We start from the raw sequence: 22,500 nt of genomic DNA on the forward strand, positions 1-22,500 counted from the left end.
GGTGCCCATCAAGTTGTCAATCTTGATTCGGTGCTTACTTTCCCACGCCGGGCAGGGTTTTCCCTGTTTCTTATTCACTCCACTTCACTGAAGTTTCTCAGTTTGTCTTTGCTGATACCAAGAGACAACAACTCACAATATTGTCTGGACCTGGTCACGATTTTCTGTAAGTATTCTAATTCTTCTAATTTCTTACTTGCAACCATTAGGTGTTCAACACCCACACATGAATGAAACTGTTCTTATTGAAGAAAGTATTCTTCCCTTGAACTTCTGAATAACTTTCAATTTTTTATATGGGCATATATATCTAAATCAAAGTTGTTTTTATTATGTGACTTATTTGATAAAGTTTTGTTGTGAAAATCAAGTCTTAAGCACGAGATTCTCTCTCTCTCTCTCTCTCTCTCTCTCTCTCTCTCTCTCTCTCTCTCTCTCTCTCTCTCTCTCTCTCTCTCTCTCTCTCTCTCTCTCTCTCTCTCTCTCTCTCTCTCTCTCTCTCTCTCTCTCTCTCTCTCTCTCTCTCTCTCTGTACTGTATACTGTATGATTGCGATTGACAATTGTCCTTTTATCGTCTTTATTTTTATGTCTTAGTTTAGCAGGGACAGATTGTAAGACTAGGCGTGAGCCTAAAATCTCCATCCTTGAGTAATAAAGTTCGTTCGTTCGTTCGTTCGTTCGTTCGTTCGTTCTCTCTCTCTCTCTCTCTCTCTCTCTCTCTCTCTCTCTCTCTCTCTCTCTCTCTCTCTCTCTCTCTCTCTCTCTCTCTCTCTCTCCTGGTGTTGTAATAGTTCATTATATCCATGAAATAAGTTCAATACTAAGAAATGTAAGAAATAAAAGAATAATCCAGTATATTGCGCCCATTGTTTGCAGTGTTGTGCAACCAAGATGGACGATGAATCATTATGTTCTGACAGTGATGAGGAGACTCTGGCAGCATTATTATCTGCTGATGCTGATATTCCATCAAATACTGGTGAGTACTGATACAAATGATACGGATTGTGGTTTTGTTTACACCATGAGTATAGTTATTATGTTAAGTGCTATGTTTCATTATTTCTGGAACGTGAACAAAGTACAAACCACATGTTTTGAGTGCTACCAATGCTGTTAGTGTATGAATAAGGATGAAATGAGAAAGAGAGGGAGAGAAAGAGAAGAGAGAGGTGTCAAAGTCGGTTTTTGATAACATAGTGGTTATTGACTTTGTGTGCATAGGTGCTGAGGAAGCTGCCCTATCCGCTGCTATCGATGCGAGTAGAACAGAGAACAATCTGCGACAACTTGCTCTTCGCATTAACAACGAGAAGCTGAACCGACGACTTGAAGTTAATGGAATGGAGCGTCAAGAGGTCTCTGCAGATGGGAATTGTTTCTTTAAAGCAGCCAGCCTTCACTTGGCTGCACACGATGAAGTGACATTGAGGGAAACTTTGTGTCAGCATATTGTGCAAAACATTCATATCTACATGGAATACTTTCCTGGTTGCTCGTCCGAGAATTTTGCGATACAGGATTTGTCAAATATGCTTTTATCAGGTACCTGGAATCTTAAATTCAACGATGCACTTCCTCTTGCTTTGGCAAACCTCACCGGGAGAAGGGTGAAGATTTTTACCAGCAAACAAGAACCTGCTACATGGGACGTGACACCGACAGTTACATCTGTGAAACACGATGAAGCAAGTCCCATTTACTTAGCAATGTTGGCGCCAACGGGACAACCAGAAGAACATTACGATGGCTGTCTCGCCAAAAGAAGGCATATATCAAGTGTTTGGGACTTCACAGCAGTCTTCTGAAAGAAACACTTCTCCCCGGCCCGTCTTTGTCCTCATGTGCCAGCGGACTCAACAGAAGATGCTGATACTCACACACCCCCTCTCCTACCTGGATCAACAAAAGATGCTGACACTCACACGTCCCCTCTCCTACCTGGATTAAAAGAAGATGCCGAAACTTACACGGCTCCCCCTCTCCTACCTGGATCAACAGAAGATGCCGAAACTCACACGCCCCCTCTCCTACCTGGATCAACAGAAGATGCCGAAACTTACACGGCTCCCCCTCTCCTACCTGGATCAACAAAAGATGCCGAAACTCACACGCCCCCTCTCCTACCTGGATCAACAGAAGATGCCGAAACTCACACGGCCCCCCCCCCCTCTCCTACCTGGATCAACAGAAGATGCCAAAACTCACACGCCCCTTCTCCTACCTGGATCAACAGAAGATGCCAAAACTCACACGTCCCCTCTCCTACCTGGATCAACAGAAGATGCCAAAACTCACACGCCCCTTCTCCTACCTGGATCAACAAAAGATGCTGACACTCACACGCCCCCTCTCCTACCTGGATCAACAGAAGATGCTGACACTCACACGTCCCCTCTCCTACCTGGATCAACAGAAGATGCTGACACTCACACGCCCCCTCTCCTACCTGGATCAACAGAAGATGCCGAAATTCACACGCCCCCTCTCCTACCTGGATCAACAGAAGATGCCGAAATTCACACGCCCCCTCTCCTACCTGGATCAACAGAAGATGCCGAAACTCACACGCCCCCTCTCCTACCTGGATCAACAGAAGATGCCGAAACTCACACGCCCCCTCTCCTACCTGGATCAACAGAAGATGCCAAAACTCACACGTCCCCTCTCCTACCTGGATCAACAGAAGATGCCAAAACTCACACGCCCCTTCTCCTACCTGTTTCAATAGAAGATGCCAAAACTCACACGTTCCCTCTCCTACCTGGATCAACAGAAGATGCCGAAATTCACACGCCCCCTCTCCTACCTGTTTCAATAGAAGATGCCAAAACTCACACGTTCCCTCTCCTACCTGGATCAACAGAAGATGCCGAAACCCACACGCCCCCTTGTCAATCCTTTTATGACGATCATGTCAGCGACTCGTCATCCAGCAGTGTTACTTATCCTTCCATGCCTTCAACAACTGTCTATGATAATTGATACACCTCCCAAAAACGGTGGACGAAAACGGCAGTCTAGAAGCATAGAAGAAGAATGAAAGGAAGAAAATGAAACTTGAAGGGAAGGAATTTGTCCTCTGGTTGAACTGTAAAATTGAACAGACAGCTTCACAATTTGTAACGTGCGTGTTGTGTTTTTTTCATTCGACGGATATTTGGAGACCAAAGTGTGTCAAAGTGTCGTGTTTGTGGATTTTCATGTGGATATAACACAAATCTTGGGAGAAGACTTTAAGGTAAGGCCTACATGATTTTTCATTGCATGAATAAGTTTTGATTCTATTGTGCACCAATAACTTAAGTGTATGTAACTTGTAATCCCACAAAACCTATTTTTGTCGACTAACTAGAATGTTTTGTTGTGATTTTAAACTTGTTCTTTTTGTGCCTGTTTTTTTCTCATTCTCTTTCGTGTTTAAAAAAGTTCCCGACCTACCTACCCCAATATGTTTTACCATAACCAGAAAAATACATTTCTTTAGGCCTAAGCAGTACCCGAATGTGTCACGTTAGTGATAACAAAAAGCCACGTAATTCACATGCAGACTATTAATGTTATTGCGGGCAAAGACGTCATGTTTTGTGCCAGAAAGTAAAATAATATTGGAAAACATGGCGAATACTTCATTATACAACCATCTATAAGCATGATATCGGGTTGTTGCAAAGAAAAGTTGGTTCACCAACATTAAAGCAGTATGCCACAGTATTATAACCGATGGTTGTTAGCTTGTGGAAGGTAAAACGCAGGCGAAATATGACCACTCTAACACGCCACAACCATGCAACAGCGCTATGTCGGGTTGTGGCTGGATTAAACGCAGGCGAAATATGACCACTCTAACACGCCACAACCATGCATCAGCGCTATGTTGGGTTGTGGCTGGAACTTTTCACCAAGTACTCGCGCCATTTCTCCCGCCACAACGATCCAACAGTGGATGTGTCGTTGTGGCCCGAACTTCTTGTCGGCTTTCTTCATCTATGCCCATGCCACAACGAAATAAACATTTCAATTGCACATTTTGGACAGTTGTGTTTGTTTTTTCTCTCCCAAACTTGTATTGATGGTTTAAATTAAGGAAATCTTTCCTTACAGTGAGAAAAATTAGAGAGTTCCGACATATTTGAATTTACATAGCCCTTTGAATATTTGAAGTGCGATTTCTCAAAATGGCCGTTTTGGAGATATATGGTTGTGGCTCTGAACAGACGAATAGGAACTTACAACATGAGGATGAACATCGCTTGTTCAGTTCAATGCTTGTTATTATCTCAGGTGCCAGGAGAAAGGTTCCGTACAACTCTCGCTTACTCCATCACACATAAATGCATAAAGAGCGATTACATCCTTTTGGTTATTTGATATAGGCACCTACGTTTTAGCTACGACCGTTTTTACTCCAGTTCCAGGAGAAAAAAACACCAAATTTCAGCTCAATCGACCTGTAAATACCAGATATGTAACTCCGGACAGACGGACAGCCAGACATAACGACAAACAAACACACAAACAAACAAACACACAGACTGAGAGAAACCTATACACCCCCTAATACGGATACAAAGTTCTGGTCGATTTAAAATGTGTACTTGTAGCGAAGGCGCGTGAATAACGATTTCCCGACGGGGTTAAAAGTTGGACCGAAATCACAAGTAGAGACAGGAAGATGTGGAGAAATCCAATTCAGGTAAAGCTAACCCTAAACTTTGATATCAATCAGTCAAAATCGACTTGGCAAAGTGTACTTGACGAAGCTCGTTGCACAAAGCTTAGACACTGTGGGGCGGGGATGTAGCTCAGTCGGTAGCGCGCTGGATTTGTATTCAGTTGGCCGCTGTCAGCGCGAGTTCGATCCCAGGTTCGGCGAGAGATTTATTTCTCAGAGTCAACTTTGTGTGCAGACTCTCTTCGGTGTCCGAACCACCCCCCGTGTATACTACATTGGGTGTGCACGTTAAAGATCCCACGATTGACAAAAGGGTCTTTCCTGGCAAAATTGCTTAGGCACAGTTAATAATTGTCTACCATACCCGTGTGACTTGGAATAAGGCCGTGAAAGGTAAATATGCGCCGACATGGCTGCAATCTACTGGCCGTATAAAATTTCATCTCACACGGCATCACTGCAGAGCGCCTAGAACTGTACCCACGGAATATGCGCGATATAAGCCTCATTGATTGATTGATTGATTGATTGATTGATTGATTGATTGATTGATTGATTGATTGATTGATTGATTCCCTTAAAAGACTTCGCGAAGTGTACTTCGGGCTCATTAAGGACGGCGTTATATCATAACCATGCTGAATATACGTAGCAAAGCGCACAACCACTTTACTTTAAAGGTATTCGTGATGGTGAAATAACATCCACCAACCCGATCTGTATAGCCGCTGCTTACACGACTGATTTGAGACAGTTTTTTTGTCCATTATATCCCTTTGATGCTCACTTAACTCGCATGATGATGAGTGTTCAGTCCATTTAACAGAACAAAAGAACGGGGAATAGAAGTGTTTATCACTAAAGCAGCCACCTGCTGCCATTATAGCAAAGCCAGAGACACTGTCATCCTATGATAATTTGTATGTGTGAGTAGGGGGGGGAGGGTGTGTGTGTGTGTGTGTGTGTGTATTGTGTGTGTGCGTGCGCGTGTGTGCGTGTGTATGTGTGTATATATTACCAGCTATTGTGTTTTCAGCGTAGCAATAGGGTCCGATATTTAGACGAGACAAGTATAATGCCGACGAGTCGAAGACGAGTCGCATTATACTTGTTCGAGTCTAAATATCGGACCCTATTGCTACGCTGAAAACACAATAGCGTTTATTTTGCTATTCTGACATTAAATTCTGTGTTAAAATCATTAATTACTCATTAACTTCACGCTGTTACCATGTCTGATAATTACTCATTAACTTCACGCTGTTACCATGTCTGATAATTACTCATTAACTTCACGCTGTTACCATGTCTGATAATTACTCATTAACTTCACGCTGTTACCATGTCTGATAATTACTCATTAACTTCACGCTGTTACCATGTCTGATAATTACTCATGAACATCAAGCAAAGACACGAAATCCAAACACACAAACCTTTTAAAGTAATAAACTCCGAGGCAAAAGAAACGCAAATAAAGGATGCGTTAATTAAACCTTTATGGACTTGAAATAAAAATAAAACAAGTCGCGTAAGGCGAAAATACAATATTTAGTCAAGTAGCTGTCGAACTCACAGAATGAAACTGAACGCAATGCCATTTTTCAGCAAGACCGTATACTCGTAGCATCGTCAGTCCACCGCTCATGGCAAAGGCAGTGAAATTGACAAGAAGAGCGGGGTAGTAGTTGCGCTAAGAAGGATAGCACGCTTTTCTGTACCTCTCTTTGTTTTAACTTTCTGAGCGTGTTTTTAATCCAAACATATCATATCTATATGCTTTTGGAATCAGGAACCGACAAGGAATAAGATGAAAGTGTTTTTAAATTGATTTGGACAACAATAATAATTTTTATATATTTAATTTTCAGAGTTTGTTTTTAATCCGAATATAACATATTTATATGTTTTTGGAATCAGCAAATGATGGAGAATAAGATAAACGTAAATTTGGATCGTTTTATAAATTTTTATTTTTTTTACAATTTTCAGATTTTTAATGACCAAAGTCATTAATTAATTTTTAAGCCACCAAGCTGAAATGCAATACCGAACCCCGGGCTTCGTTGAAGAGTACTTGACCAAAATTTCAACCAATTTGGATGAAAAATGAGGGCGTGACAGTGCCGCCTCAACTTTCACGAAAAGCCGGATATGACGTCATCAAAGACATTTATGAAAAAAATGAAAAAAAGTTCGGGGATTTCATACCCACGAACTCTCATGTCAAATTTCATAAAGATCGGTCCAGTAGTTTAGTCTGAATCGCTCTACACACACACACACACGCACACACGCACGCACACACACACGCACGCACACACGCACATACACCACGACCCTCGTTTCGATTCCCCCTCGATGTTAAAATATTTAGTCAAAACTTGACTAAATATAATGATACTAGCATGTTCTGCACGTGTTGTTTTAGCGGTCTTATCTTGTCAGAACCGTGTTTGTCGTTATCTGGGTCACACGTAAGGTCTTGTCGACACGGATCCCAAACGGTCATGGGGACCACTTTCAGCACATGCACAATGTGGAAAAGCAGCTTTTCGTGTTCAGAGTGTTCAGGCAAGCTGTACCGAACTCACAAAACTGTTACGACATTCATTTCTGCGACACAGGCGCGATGCCGAGACAATCACCAGATCAGCGCCAACAGGCGATCGAGAGACTTGATGCCAGACAATCAGTTCAGCAAGTTGCTAGGGCATTTGGAGTAAATGTCATCACGGTTTATCGCCTGCAGCAACGTTTTCATGCCACTAACAGTACCTGCGACTTACCACCCAGCTAGCAAGCTTTCGTCGGCCGACTGACGATTTCAGTCGGGTGACGTCGTCAAATGTCGTGTGTCGACGTCCGTTGTCGCGCCGATATCGTTTTGACTGTGTGTAAAACTCAGCAAATGTACGTAATAAACCCCGACATCGGCCCGACGCAATGTTGCTGTCGATAAAAATATGCAGAGTTACGGGAGATAACAACTTGAATTTATTATCATTATTTTAGCATTTGTTACGTCCCCTGTTCAAGCGTCGGGAACGGCGTGACATGACTCTGCAAATGCGAAACTAAATTATTCATATTTGTTGACTTTTTCACATAGGAGTAGGATAATTAATTGTAAGTTTTGTTTGTATATTTGCAATCAAATACAGCATGAGCTCAAACCATGAGTTTTACATTTTAAAAATACGCCATCATATATACTTGAAATACTCTAATAGCTTTCCTTACGGTACAAACAAGATTGAGTATGAACATGGCCGGCTAGCTGCTACTTTCCCGCGTGAGCGAAGTTTATTTGTTTTCTTAGTTCAAGTTAATATCGAAAGAAGAGACATTCTTGCGAATGTTGGACAGCACATTGATGATATGTTATCCGAGACGAATGTCGCCTCGGGATCTCAATCTGAGTGCTGGTCCCAGTGCCACGTGGTGGCGGTGATAGTTGACAAGTTAAAATTGTGGAGCCAAGGACGGATGGAAACCTACAGGTGTGTTCAAGCTGTTAACGTCAACTTGACAACCGACGGATCCAGCGAGTAAGTGATTTTGGTTTTTTTTTCTTTAATGTTAGTTTTGCTGTTATACAGTGGGGGGGGGGGGGGGGGGGGGAGAGTACATACTGCTGTATCTGTAGATGTAGATGTAGGTGTTTTGTCCTGTACAGTGGGGGGGGGGGGGGGGGTGGAGTACATACTCATGATACTGCTGAATCTGTAGCTTTAAGTGTGGTTTGCACTGTTACACTTGGGGGGTGGGGTGTATGTATACTGATGTATCTGTAGCTGTAGGTGTGTGTATTGCATTGTAACACTTGGGGGGGGGGGGGGGGGTACATACTGATCTATCTGTAGCTGGTGGTGTGTTTTGCACTGATGCACACCAATCTTACATGGTCCAATCTTACATGGTCCAACCTTACATGATCCAAACCTACATGGTCCAATCTTACATGGTCCAATCTTACATGGTCCAACCTTACATGGTCCAATCTTGCATGGTCCAATCTTGCATGGTCCAATCTTACATGGTCCAACCTTACATGGTCCAACCTTACATGGTCCAATCTTACATGGTCCAACCTTACATGGTCCAACCTTACATGGTCCAATCTTACATGGTCCAATCTTGCATGGTCCAATCGTGCATGGTCCAACCTTACATGGTCCAACCTTACATGGTCCAACCTTACATGGTCCAATCTTACATGGTCCAACCATACATGGTCCAACCTTACATGGTCCAACCTTACATGGTCCAATCTTACATGGTCCAATCTTACATGGTCCAACCTTGCATGGTCCAATCTTACATGGTCCAATCTTACATGGTCCAATATTACATGGTCCAACCTTACATGGGCCAATCTTACATGGTCCAATATTACATGGTCCAATCTTACATGGTCCAATCTTACATGGTCCATATATATATTATTGGACCATGTAATATTGGACCATGTAATATTGGACCATGTAAGATTGGACCATGTAAGGTTGGACCATGTAATATTGGACCATGTAAGATTGGACCATGTATGGTTGGACCATGTAATATTGGACCATGTAAGATTGGTCCAATCTTACATGGTCCAACCTTACATGGTCCAACCATACATGGTCCAATCTTACATGGTCCAATCTTGCATGGTCCAACCTTACATGGTCCAACCTTACATGGTCCAACCTTACATGGTCCAATCTTACATGGTCCAACCTTACATGGTCCAACCTTACATGGTCCAATCTTACATGGTCCATATATATTATTGGACCATGTAATATTGGACCATGTAAGATTGGACCATGTAAGGTTGGACCATGTAAGGTTGGACCATGTAAGATTGGACCATGTAAGATTGGACCATGCGTGACCCAACATGGTTTAAAATCGTCTCCACGAGTTTTCGTCACACCCAACAATTCAAAGTGTGGTGCAACACACGAACACTATCCAATGTTTTAGCCATTGGTTTGGATGAGCACGACAAACATTTCGTCTGCTTCTAAAGGTGCTACCGCCTCAGAACCGCAGGCGCGAAGAAAAGTTCGCAGGGATTTCCCGATTGCATAACCGGAAACGAAAGGGATCGCTACGAACTAAGTTTCGTTGGTCAATCTAAAGCTCGCTAATAAGCACCATTGTACTTCCTATGTCTTGAATTAACAGCTTTGTGTTGCATGACCTTGGATGACCTTGACCTTGGGTCAAGGTCACATGTATTTTGGTAGGAAAAATGTGTAAAGCAGTTCTTAGTGTATGATGTCATTGCTAGGTTTGGTTATTTGACCTTGACCCTGAAGGCCAAGGTCATGTAAAGGTCAAGGTCAAGCATGTGAGTCGTATGGGCTTTGCCCTTCTTGTTTATACTGCTGTAGCTGTACGGGGAGGGGGGGTATACTGCTGTAGCTGTTAGTGATTTTTGCACTGTTACACGGGGGGGGGGGGGGGGGGGTGGAGTACATACTGCTGAATCTGTAGCTGTAAGTGTGGTTTGCACTGTTACACTTGGGGTGTGGGGTGTACATACTGATGTATCTGTAGCTGTAGGTATTGCATTGTAACACTTTGGGGGGGGGGGGTGTACATACTGATCTATCTGTAGCTGTAGGCGTGTTTTGTACTGTTACACTTGGGGGGGGGGGGGGGGCGGTTTGTACATACTGATGTAGCTGTAGGTGTGTTATGTACTGTTACAGTAGGCGGGGAGGGGGGGGGGTTGAACATACTGCTGTATATGTAGCTGTAGGTGTGTTTTGCACACAGGGGGTGGGGGGGGGTGGGGGGGGTGGGGGGGGGGTTGTACATACTGCTGTATCTGTAGGTCTAGGTGTGTTTTGCACTCTACACGGGGGAAGGCGGTTGAGTGTTGTACATACTGCTGTATCTGAAGCTGTAGGTATGTTTGGTACTGTTACAGTGGTGGCAGCGGGGGGAGGGGGATGTACATAATTCTGAATCTGTAGCTGTAAATGAGTTTTGTACTGTTACAGTGGTGGGGGGGGGGGGTTGGGGGTTGTACATACTGCTGTAGCTGTAGGTGTGTTTTGCACTGTTACTAAGGGGGAGGGGAGGTGTACGTACTGCTGTAGCTGTAGCTGTAAGTAATTTGTGCACTGTTACACTTGGGGGGTTGTATATATATACTGCTGAATCTGTTGCTGTAGGTGTGTTTTATACTGTAATACTGAGGGGGGGGGGGTTGTACACACTGCTGTATCTGTAGGTTTGTTTTCCACTGTAACACTGGGGGGGAGGGGGGGTTATACTGCTGTAGCTGTAGCTGTAAGTGAATTTTGCACTGTTACACTTGGGGGGGGTGGGGGTGGTGGTGGTACATACTGCTGTATCTGTAGCTGCACCCAGCCAGCAAGACATTAGCGGCCGATAGTCGGCCGAACACCCTTCAAAAAGTCGGGCAGGTGACGTCAAAAGATACGACGCGGGTGTTGGCCCGACTAACTTTTGCAAAGAGGCAACGAGGCGGCCGACAGGCGGCCGAACACCTGTACTATGGCGGCACGCATCCGGTCCGATGTTAATCGGCCCGATGGCTTGTTGGACCTGCGGCCCGACACCTTATGCCGACATCGTCCCGATGTCTTCCCGCTGAAATCGATATCTTCCCGATGTCGGCATAAGGTGTCGGACCGCAGGTCAAACAAGTCATCGGGCCGATTAACATCGGACCGGATGCGTGCCGCCATAGTGCAGGTGTTCGGCCGCCTATCGGCCGCATCGTTGCCTCTTTGCAAAAGTTAGTCGGGCCAACACCCGCGTCGTATGTTTTGACGTCACCGGCCCGACTTTTTGAAGGGTGTTCGGCCGATTATCGGCCGCTAATGTCTTGCTGGCTGAGCAGGACGTGGCAGACCCCGGGTAACAACAGCCCGACAAGATCGCCATCTTGTCCATCAACACCAGCAAGATGCATTCGAAACTGCCGCCAACACATTTGGGGTGCATGGACAACCAGTCAGTGCCAGAACTCTACGCCGACGCCTTGGTGGGCAGAACCTGGTAAATCGGCGTCCTGCTCGACGTCCTGTCTTGACAGCTGCAGCTCAGCATCGCCTGGATCGTCTAGCCTGGGCCCAGCAGCATGCCCACTGGCGCCATCGGGACTGGCGGAGGGTTCTTTTTTCGGACGAGAAGCGCTTTTGCCTGGAACCTGGCGATGGGCGTGTCCGGATCTGGCGAAGACCTGGACAGCGGTTTGCTAACAATAACATCCTGCAGCATGATCGATGGGGAGGTGCCAGCGTCATGATATGGGGCGCCATTGGTGTCAATTAGCGTGTGGAACCTGTCGTCTTGCAGAACGTCATCCAAGGTCGTGGGAATGGTGTCTATGCAGACTGCTACATCAATCAAGTCCTGCGTCCCTATGTGGTTCCATTTGTCCAGAGGTACCGGAACTGCCTGTTCCAGCAAGACAATGCCCGTCCCCATACTGCACGTGCTACCCAGGACAGGTTGCGTCACAACAGCGTGAACATTCTGCCTCATCCTGCTCGATCTCCGGATCTCAACCCAATCGAACACTTTTGGGACATCATGCAAAGAAGGATTAATGCCCTTGCCCGGAGACCCCGCACAGCAGCAGAACTGCGTGCTGCCGTGACCCAGGTGTGGGCTCAGGTCCCTCAGCAGCAAATTAATCACCTCGTCCTCTCCATGTACCGGAGGTGCGCCACAGTCATCATCGCCCAGGGAGGAGCAACACGCTATTGACTTTCAACAGTCTTCAAACAGTGTTCAGTGGAACATGGCACGTCATGCTCTCATCCCAATACATTTTTCCGTATGATTTTTGTATCGGTCAATTCGTTTCCTTGTTATTGTTAACCCGAAATAATTAATTCGACATTAAAATTCATGGGTAACCCATCTTCACTGCAGCCTTAAATTTGCGTTTCTTTTGCCTCTGAGTTTATGTGACCCTCCACCACGGTATGAGTGGCATGTCAACTTTGCATGATTGTTATATCTTTAAATTTTCTTAAAGCTTGTTTCATGCTCTGTCCAATGGTGCAAACCGTTTGAGAAAAGAGCGACAACTGTTTGAGTTATAAGTCTGTGATTAAGGTGACCCTCACGCGGATACATGACACCCAGCGGACGTATATTAGGCCTAGAGCAGAACCGCGCGAGGTGACATCCGACTCAATCCGTGGTGGAGGGTCACATATTAAAACATTCAGTCAATCTGTCTTCATGCGTTCCTCCAACGATCTCCTTACTCTCACTATACCCGCTTATAAATGTAAAACCAAAGGCTGTAGCTGTTTGTCTTTTAAAACGAAACGAGTCACACTTTACTTAGCAATCCAGTCCTGATTTTCATAGACAGACAGAGAGGTTTTAAGACAATGTACCACAATAAACAACCTAGAAATCCAGTCCTGATTTTCATAGACAGACAGAGAGGTTTTAAGACAGCTTTGTATTCCATGTTTATTATCGCGCACATATTCAAGGCGCAGGGATTTATTTATGCCGTGTGAGATGGATTTTTTTTTTACACAATACATCACGCATTCACATCGGACAGCAGATCGCAGCCATTTCGGCGCATATCCTACTTTTCACGGCCTATTATTCCAAGTCACACGGGTATTATCATACATACGTACATACATACATGCAGACATAAACACAGACACAAACACACACGGACACAAACACACACACATTTTCACACACACACACACACACACACACACACACATACACACACCCACACACGCGCGCGCACGCGCGCGCGCACACCCACACATGCGCACACACACTCACACTCACACTCACACGCGCGCGCGCGCGCCGAGCAAGAGTGTGTCTGTTAGATTATTGTTAGAGAGAGTAAGAGAGTGAGAGAGAAAGAGAGAGAGAGAGAGAGAGAGAGAGGGAGAGAGAGAGAGAGAGAGAGAGAGAGAGAGAGAGAGAGAGAGAGAGAGAGAGAGAGAGAGAGAGAGAGAGAGATAGAGATGAAGAGAGAGAGGAAGAGAGATTATTTTTGTAAATATTCTATCTGCAAAATAACACATTTTGTTCACAACGAGGACCAACAACTCGAGCACACAGGAGACACGATGACGCAGGCTTTATTCAAATGAGTGTGCCAGTACGTTCATCGTGTGAGTAGTTCAGACATATGTCGTACTGACATACTTCACACACACATTTTCTGCACAACGACATTGTTATATCTGGTTACATTTTGTTTGAAAGCAGTGCCGGGATCGCGAGGGACAGCCCTGAACAGTGAGCAATCACTGTCGTGTTCCAAATCGCGGAACGAGATGGAGAGGCAGCTACGGTCTGCAGCACACGGGTCGATACATTTTTCAATGTACTTAATTGGGGTGTATTTATTCTTAAGTATCAGATGTCTAGCACCGAAGAGGGCAGTGTGTCTGTAGATGACCACGTGATCGACGTCAAACGTGTCGCTCATCTGACTGCATGCTGTAACAAAGACGACCCAAGGAATTAGAAAACATGAATGCAAGACTGTCAGAACACCACGTCAAGTGAACTAACGTGAAGTGAAATGAACTAATCTTAACTTTGAAAAGATGGCGGTTGTATATGCTGTTCCGTACGTCGGAATGGTTTAGCATTAACAATTAGGCAAGGAAGCCATTCCAAATGAGCATCAGTTGATAGGATGATACAATTTTTGTTTTTATCTATTATTCAAAAGGTGGACATTTTGCAAATACAATATAAACACAACTTTTTTCGTTTTTTATTTTTTATTTGACACGTAAGTTGATTCCTACACACAACCAGGCAGTGGCTACTCCCCTGGGTCTCTCAGGGAGTTCCGATTTCTCCCCCCCCCCCCCCCCCCCCCCCCGGACGAGTTTCTGTTCACAGATGCGTCCATGATGGGCTGGGGTAGACAAGCTCACGGTTGGCACCTTGCTGTCCATACTGCGTCCGGTCTGTGGGACAGCACACAACGCAGCAGGCATATCAATGCCTTGGAGCTGGAGGCTGTCTTCCTGGGCCTCCAGTCCTTTCTGGCCCTGGTCAGGGACAAGCATGTTCGGGTCCGCACGGACAATACAACTGTGGCGGCCTATATCAACCGGCAGGGTGGATCTCGGTCTCCCACTCTCTCAGTCAGGGCGTGTCAGATTCTGGCATGGTGCAGTCAGCACCGCATCATACTGTCAGCGAGATACCTCCCGGACAGGCTCAACGTCCTTGCGGACTCTCTCAGTCGCTCGTCGCGAGTCATACACACAGAGTGGACTCTGACCCACCAGGCTCTACAGCGCCTGTGGGTTTGGTGCGACAAGCCCATGGTCGACCTTTTCGCGACCAGGTTCTCCCGCAGACTGCCGGTCTTTGTATCCCCGTTTCCGGATCCAGAGGCCTGGGAGGTGAATGCTCTAGAAATAGACTGGTCGGGCCTGTCGGCCTATGCGTTTCCTCCGTTCCACCTCTTAAGCAGAGTTCTCAGGAAGGCGGAGTTGGAACAGCCATGCTTGGTGTTGGTAGCCCCTTGGTGGCCCAGCCAACATTGGTTTCCCGACCTTCTTCGACTCGCGGACGGTCCTCCCTTGTCTCTAGACGTAAGAAAGGGAGAACTGGTTCAACCAAGATCGGGGGTTCATCACGGGAACCCCCAATCGTTGAGACTTCACGCCTGGAAACTGTCAGGGTCTCCCTGCGTCGTTCCGGCGCATCAGAGGCCATTGACGTCGCTTTGGAGAAAGTTTGAACTTGCAATTTAGATGCGTGTTTGTTGCTGTTGTTGTTGTTGTTGTTGATGTTGGTGTTGTTGTTGTTGTTGTTGTTGTTGTTGTTGTTGTTGTTGTTGTTGTTGTTGTTTTAAACCCTGGGATCGGGGGGATATTTTTGTTTGTAGGAAACTGTAGAAATGTGAAATGTACATTGCATGTAAACGTAACACACTCAACACAATAAAAGAATCAGTCAATATAACTGTCGTGTAGTATAAAGCAATTATTGTTTAGTGTCCATTATTCAAGGTATAGACCGGCACATGTTAACATGTGAATATTGGTTTTGCATAGACAAGTACTAAAATATGATTAATGTGATGCCACACATAATGACGCCATCAGACACAACGCCATTGTTTCTCAAATTATCAATAATTGTTCTTTTGCATAATGCAACATAATATGTAAAAGAGTAACAGGTGGTGTGAGTTTTCTGCACCACATACGATTGATGGTTTTGATACAAACTGCATACGCAAAAGACACCATGTTTTTTTGTGTTTTTTGTGCGTGCATTGATAGATTAAACCGACACGCTGCATTTGTAGCGTTTTCCCAAACTTTAAAGAAAAGCAGCGATGCAAATGATTGCTTTGCAAATGGTAGGATATTATATACCTACATACTGGATGTACTTTGAATAAACTTTCGAATAGTTGGGGCGGGGATATAGCTCAGTTGGTAGCGCGCTGGATTTGTATTCAGTTGGCCGCTGTCAGCGTGAGTTCGATCCCAGGTTCGGCGGAAATTTATTTCACAGAGTCAACTTTGTGTGCAGACTCTCTTCGGTGTCCGAACCTCCCCCCGTGTACACTACATTGGGTGTGCATGTTAAATATCCCACGATTGACAAAAGGGTCTTTCCTGGCAAAATTGCTCAGGCACAGTTAATAATTGTCTACCTATACCCGTGTGACTTGGAATAATAGGCCGTGAAAGGTAAATATGCGCCGAAATGGCTGCAATCTACTGGCCGTATAAAATTTCATCTCACACGGCATCACTGCAGAGCGCCTAGAACTGTACCCACGGAATATGCGCGATATAAGACTCATTGATTGATAGTTACAAGTAGTTGTTCAGATGTAATGCAATGTTTTCAAACCCGTTCACACAAATCATGACATCGGAAATGCTACAGACAATTAATTGATAGAAACATTGCCAAAGTTTCATTTGAGTATAGCTACTGGTGTTAATTTTCTAGGCCTGTAAACACGCATGACACGGCGATGCCCAGTCATGCGGGACCGCAGCTTGTTTTGAGAGCCACGCAGCGATAGCTGTTTGGGGAAAACAGCTTGCACGTTCCACTGTCTAATGTGTTTTCATGGCTAGCAAATTGACGCCAGTGGTTACTTACAACTGAATCTTCAGTAGTACATATATCATCCATCTGTCTTTTCACATACACAGTCGTAAATGACATACCATCTGAAGAATTCCGTATAACTATTTGACATTTTCCTCAAAGTAGGAATACTATCCTGACAATGTCCAACCAATCTATCTTGTCGTTGCTGAAATACAGCTGTCTTTGTCATGGCACCCCTAAACATTGCTGAAAAACATTCCGTGTTTGACCCCTCATGCGATAGACACCTGCATCAGTAGGAATAGCATAATTATATAACACGAAATACTCAAACCAGCCATAGACCATGTGTCCTGGACCGCCAACTAGCTCTCTCTCCGCTCTGTCTCTCTAATACGAGGTAGCGCCTCTCGCATTTAGGAACCTACGCTTACATGGCCTTTCAGAAATCAGGGGGATGTCATATCCGGTGTCGATTGTAAACATGGACGAAATTGCCGAGGTAAGTTTTGAAAATGCTAAAGTAAACTCATCAAAAGTGCATATGGAACATGTTCTTCGATGAGTTTTGTTAAGTTCAGTTTGGAGGTTTGGAAAATCCAGTTCATTGTCACCTCCCATTGTCACAAATAACTGGAACGTGCTTTCTTTTCACTGTCTTCGAATCGCTGGCCTTTCAAACCGGACGTCACGCGCCCCTGAAAGTCGAGAGTCGTAACCTCGAAGGGTCACGTGACGAGTTGGCGGTCCAGGCTATTTGGTCTACGAACCAGCTAAGTTGTTCTTCTGACCTAAAGTCTCTTGTTCCTAATCTTTATTCTCGTATTATAAAACAAAGTTGCGCATAATATGATATTTCGTTGATTTGTAATTGGTCTCTTCCGTTTTTGTCACGTCGATTTTGGGGTCACTCTTATTGGCAATTTGCGCGGCGGTCACGTTTCCTGTCAAATAAATCATTGATCCGAAAGGTATGTTTGATAGTTAATTGGACGGCCTTAAATGACAAAGACATTTTGAGTCAAATGGCCCGGGAGTTACTGCTTGAAGTAAGGTTCGAAAATTGTCTCAATAATCTTGTTGTGTTCCCACTTTATAGTTTGCTTAACGTATTACATAATAATAATCCATGCATTCTACACTGCCCACCCCATCCCACCCTGAATAACTGTACATATTTTAATGGTTGATGGTGTGTGTGTGTTAGTGACTGTAAGTCTCCGTGTGTGTGAATGAGTGTATGTGCGCCTTGAGTCGCCCGTTGGTGAGATATGTGCGCGTTATAAATATTCGTATTATTATTTAAGTTATTGAGACATTCCAGTGCACTAAGGGATTTATAGAGCAAATCGAGAAAATTCATTATTGAACGAAGCGCATAGCGCTGAGTTCAATAATTATTTTCGAGATTTGCTCTATAAATCCCTTAGTGCACTGGGATTGTTTCAATAACGATATTGTCAGTACCGCCATAGAAAAAAGAAGATTCCAAGCGCACATTTTGCAACGCGCATTTGAATAGGCATAACTGTGTGGTCAGGTCGTGTACAGTAAAGATCTACTTTTGTGTGGGGTGTCTCAAGTGTGTCGTGCTTTCGTCACACGCATTTTAATTTCTGTTGGTAAATTCCAGTGTAGCGTTAATCTGAACAGTGATGATCTTTCAGAGAGACCTCATTTGAACTCGGAGAAAGGGCTGTGCTCTTCATTATTTGCGATTCGAAACCTCCAGTCGAGCTTCGACGGATTGACTGTGCGGAGTGACTCCCCTTGAATTGACTCGAAGCCGCGGGACTCGACGGTTCGCACATTTTCAAAACAAATGTGGCATATTTTCGTGTTGTATCTTCATTCATCGGGGAGTCTCACACTAAATATGAACGGTAAGAATGCTCTGAACCCTACACGTATTATATCCCCATCGTTTTTTCGTTCACATTTGCCCAACATGTTAATTTGCTGAGCGGGGTTTATGTCGTCTGCTAGGGCAATCAAACCACTGCATGCAGTCTGCACTGACTGAGTCTGCACGCACGAGGCACGCTGGTAATAAGTCTTATAATGGTAAGAACGTTCTGAACGTACCCTACACGTTTTCGATTACGATTGTTCTTGCCTTGAAATAATAATTCGGAAACCATTCATTTACTGAACTGATGCAGTCGTATTTCAGTGTAGTCAGTGCGGCTACGTATGACAGAGTCGATCGAGTCAGTCTTCCAAACTGGTCTAGCTGGTACGTTATCGGAATAACACTTGTGTTTTCTGCTAGCGGGTGGGAATTTTATATTAACTCATCATTTGGTAATGTGGATGATAAGCTACATGCCACTAACACGATGAGAAGAATCTATGCAAGTCGGCGAGAATTAGATGAAACCCAGCGGCTTCTATTTTTATATCAGTGGCAGCCGCACTGTGGCACAGGCACATGCAATCTGTCAGAAAAAAAACCACTTCTGCTTTAATTGAGAAGTAGGGAATTTATGGTCATTTGGTATTGTGGAGAATATAAGCTACATGTCAGTAATTAATTCTGAGGATGAGAGCACAGTCTTGCTTAGGTAAAGGGCGTAAGAATACGCTCTGTGGAAAAGTTAGCGCACTCCAAGAGTGCGCTAACAGTTTTAGCGCATCGCCATTAGCCAATCAACTGGTTCACATCAGTCATGTGACACCAGTACTTACTGACAATTATTATTATTATTATTATTATTATTATTATTATTATTATTATTATTATTATTACATCCGTGTAGCCTGACCATGAGAGAAAAAGACATGAAAAAAAAAAAAGACATGGAGAGACATAGATAATTACTTTCAACGCAGGACTGAGAGCCTTCCGAGTAGAAGAAACCAGGGGTACACTCGCACACGGAACTGAAGCACTCAGCATTGGCCACGGTACAATCATCGGTGCTGTCACAGAATGAGTGCAGCCAACCTGAAAAAACCCACGAATTGAAGACTATCACGACGTTCATTACACACTTACGGACCTACTAGTACCGACCGTGTTCAACCTCTCATGCGATCGACACCTGCAAAGTAGGAATTATAATTATAACACGAGCATTATGCAAGATAACAAAACAAAACAACCTGTTCTGGATAGATAATTGATTTATAACTTTCATCTCCGTATGTAAAAGTTGCCAAATTGTGCCCAGCTGGTCTGAAATGTGTGAATTGTCACCTTATATATTTGTCACGTCGATTTTGAGAGTACCCTTACTTGGGCGGCGTTCACGTGACCCCTAGCTGTTAACGAAATATTTGACCTGAAAAATATGTCAGGTAGCCAAGCTGAATAAATTGAATGGCATAGAAAGTCCAAATGAAATGACACGGGAATACATGTTTTAGTTGGGGTACGAAAATGGGAGAAGGAATGTTGTTTGCTACAGATGTAAATGTTCATCAACTACTCTCTACTCAAGGCCTCGACTGTATGAACTTGACCCAATACTAGCACGGGTATGTCATACCATACCTTCTATCCCAGGAGCAAAAGCGAAGACGATGGTCACAAGCCAGAGACTCAAACATGCACCAGATCCCATTGGACGCACCATTGCGAGGTATGGAGTTAACTGTAAAGAAAAACATTGCATATATAAATGTTTAGCCTGACCTAGAGTATCTGACAGAACTCCATCTCCAGCCTCTGTGGTCATTTAAACGTACAAAGGCGGGAGGTCGTGGGTTCGAATCCCGGTCGCTCCTGGTTGGTTAAGGATGGAGATTTGTCCGATCTCCCAGGTCAACGGATGTGGAGACCAGCTAGTGCCTTATCCCCTTTCGAGTGTACACTCAAGCACAAGACCAAGTGCGCACGGAAACGATAATGTAAGCCATGGCAGAGTTCAGTTGGTTTTAGACACACGAAAATACAAAGCATGCATCCCCCAAAAGCGTCGTATGGCTGCCTAAACGACGGTGTAAAAACAGTCACACCCGTAAAAACCCACTCGTGGAAAAAACACACGAGTGTACGTAGGAGTTTCAGTCCATGAACTCAGAAAAAGAAGACAAAGAAGAAGAAATTTAAAAAAGAACGTTCACTGAGCTTTCTATCATTATACCTAGACCATGCAGTATATGCTGCGTCATGCACGAGAAAATAACACCAATAGGTTTCTGCCATACGAGTTTTAAGGGGAGACACGGGGTTCTCATTTGTTCTCAAGCACGATGACCTTGTATTGGTCAAAATATAATTATCTGATGTGAGATTGTTAGTAGAGGAATATGCCTGATAGCAACATATGATATTCCCTGCAAAACTACTAAAATTACTAAGTTTAGTTAAATTCTGTTTGCAGCGTTGTGTTAGTAAAAGAATGAACTATTTTTTTTACAAATGGATTTTTCTGTATCCAGATCTCTGTTGTATTAAACTATTCTTTCATATCAAACGTGATAAAATACGCCAATTTTAAGGATTCAAATCCATTTAAGTTCACAACGACCGCCCCAAATACAAGACAATTCGTTCAAATGAGCGAGCAAGGCATCGTTCTACACTACGATACCTTTTAATGTCCACGATTTATTCATAGCAAAAAGATCAGGGTGTCGGACGTTAGACGTGTAAAGCAAACGTAAAAGAGAGTCTCGCCTTGAAACACCTACAATAATAAAGTAATGCCTCGGGCAGAATGCACTGCAGGTAACACATATGCACAAAATAAAAGATACTACTTGATAAACTGTGTTTAACAGATTGTTTAAAGCAGTTTGAATTTGTCGTTATATTTTTTACGTCCGACACGTTGCTTTTTACAATGACAGGGCCGGACCCAGGGGGGGGTTCCAGGGATTCCGGAACCCCACCCCTGGAAAAAGCATGTACCTTGCTTTGAGTGGTTTTTTTTTTTTTTACTAGTTTTAGCACCAAAACAATGCTGCTCTTAACCCTCAAAACAAGGCCCAGAATGCACCAGATTGCACAGATTTTAACCGTTTTTACTTCGCCACTTCGCTGATTTTCCCCCCAAAAAAGGAGGAACCCCCCCTTACAACTCATTTGGTCCGGCCCTGAATGATAATGTCTTTTTATCAACATTAACTCACGTCATTATCTTATTCTTTTGCACAGTCATTTATTTTTTCAAAAGTATAAAAAGCAAACCTCCTCTGTCTATTATTTTCTTGAGCGCACCTTTTGGCACTAGGTCATTTTTTTGGTGTGTTTTTTTGTTTGTTCGTTCATGGGCTGAAACTCTCACGGTTTTTAAGTGAATGACCGTTTTTACCCCGCCATTTAGGCAACCATACGCCGCTTTCGGAGGAAGCAAGCTGGGTATTTTCGTTTTTCTATAACCCACCGAACTCTGACATGGATTACAGGATATTTTTCGTGCGCACTTGGTCTTGTGCTTGCGTGTACACACGGGGGTGTTCGGACACCGAGGAGAGTCTGCACACAAAGTTGACTCTGAGAAATAAATCGCGGCCGAACGTGGGGACGAACTCACGCTGACAGCGGCCAACTGGATACAAATCCAGCGCGCTACCGACTGAGCTACATCCCCGCCCTGTTCATTCATCCGCCCTAGGTCATTTACAATTATTGTTTGCTAAATATGTAAAGGGAATGAATGGTTTTACAATAAACAGCCTCATGACCCAGATCTGCACTCCAACATTTGTGTATGACAGGTAATGTGTATAAACACCCTTGCATCAGAAAATGTAGAATATAAATCAATAAACAAATATTAGTATAAA

At 44.1% G+C, this 22,500-nt stretch overlaps 1 protein-coding gene and 1 long non-coding RNA gene across 2 annotated transcripts in view; one reads left to right on the forward strand and one right to left on the reverse strand.

Annotated features, from left to right (window-relative positions):
* The first annotated feature begins 1,958 nt into the window (after positions 1–1,958).
* On the forward strand, positions 1,959–2,987 carry LOC138954227 (uncharacterized). Its single transcript, XM_070326123.1, has one exon. It carries the CDS (start codon positions 1,959–1,961, stop codon positions 2,985–2,987), a length of 1,029 nt encoding a protein of 342 aa, XP_070182224.1.
* A 10,790-nt stretch (positions 2,988–13,777) lies between these two features.
* LOC138954229 (uncharacterized) overlaps positions 13,778–22,500 on the reverse strand; it is a 9,492-nt gene continuing 769 nt past the window's right edge. Inside the window, exons 2-4 of the long non-coding RNA XR_011451760.1 lie at positions 20,261–20,360; positions 19,586–19,711; positions 13,778–14,157 (exon numbers count right to left, since the gene is read on the reverse strand). This is a non-coding gene — a long non-coding RNA (uncharacterized lncRNA). The remainder of the gene's footprint in view (positions 14,158–19,585; positions 19,712–20,260; positions 20,361–22,500) is intronic.

Source organism: Littorina saxatilis, unplaced genomic scaffold (genome assembly GCF_037325665.1).
Source record: "Littorina saxatilis isolate snail1 unplaced genomic scaffold, US_GU_Lsax_2.0 scaffold_1214, whole genome shotgun sequence".
Taxonomy (NCBI): domain Eukaryota; kingdom Metazoa; phylum Mollusca; class Gastropoda; order Littorinimorpha; family Littorinidae; genus Littorina; species Littorina saxatilis.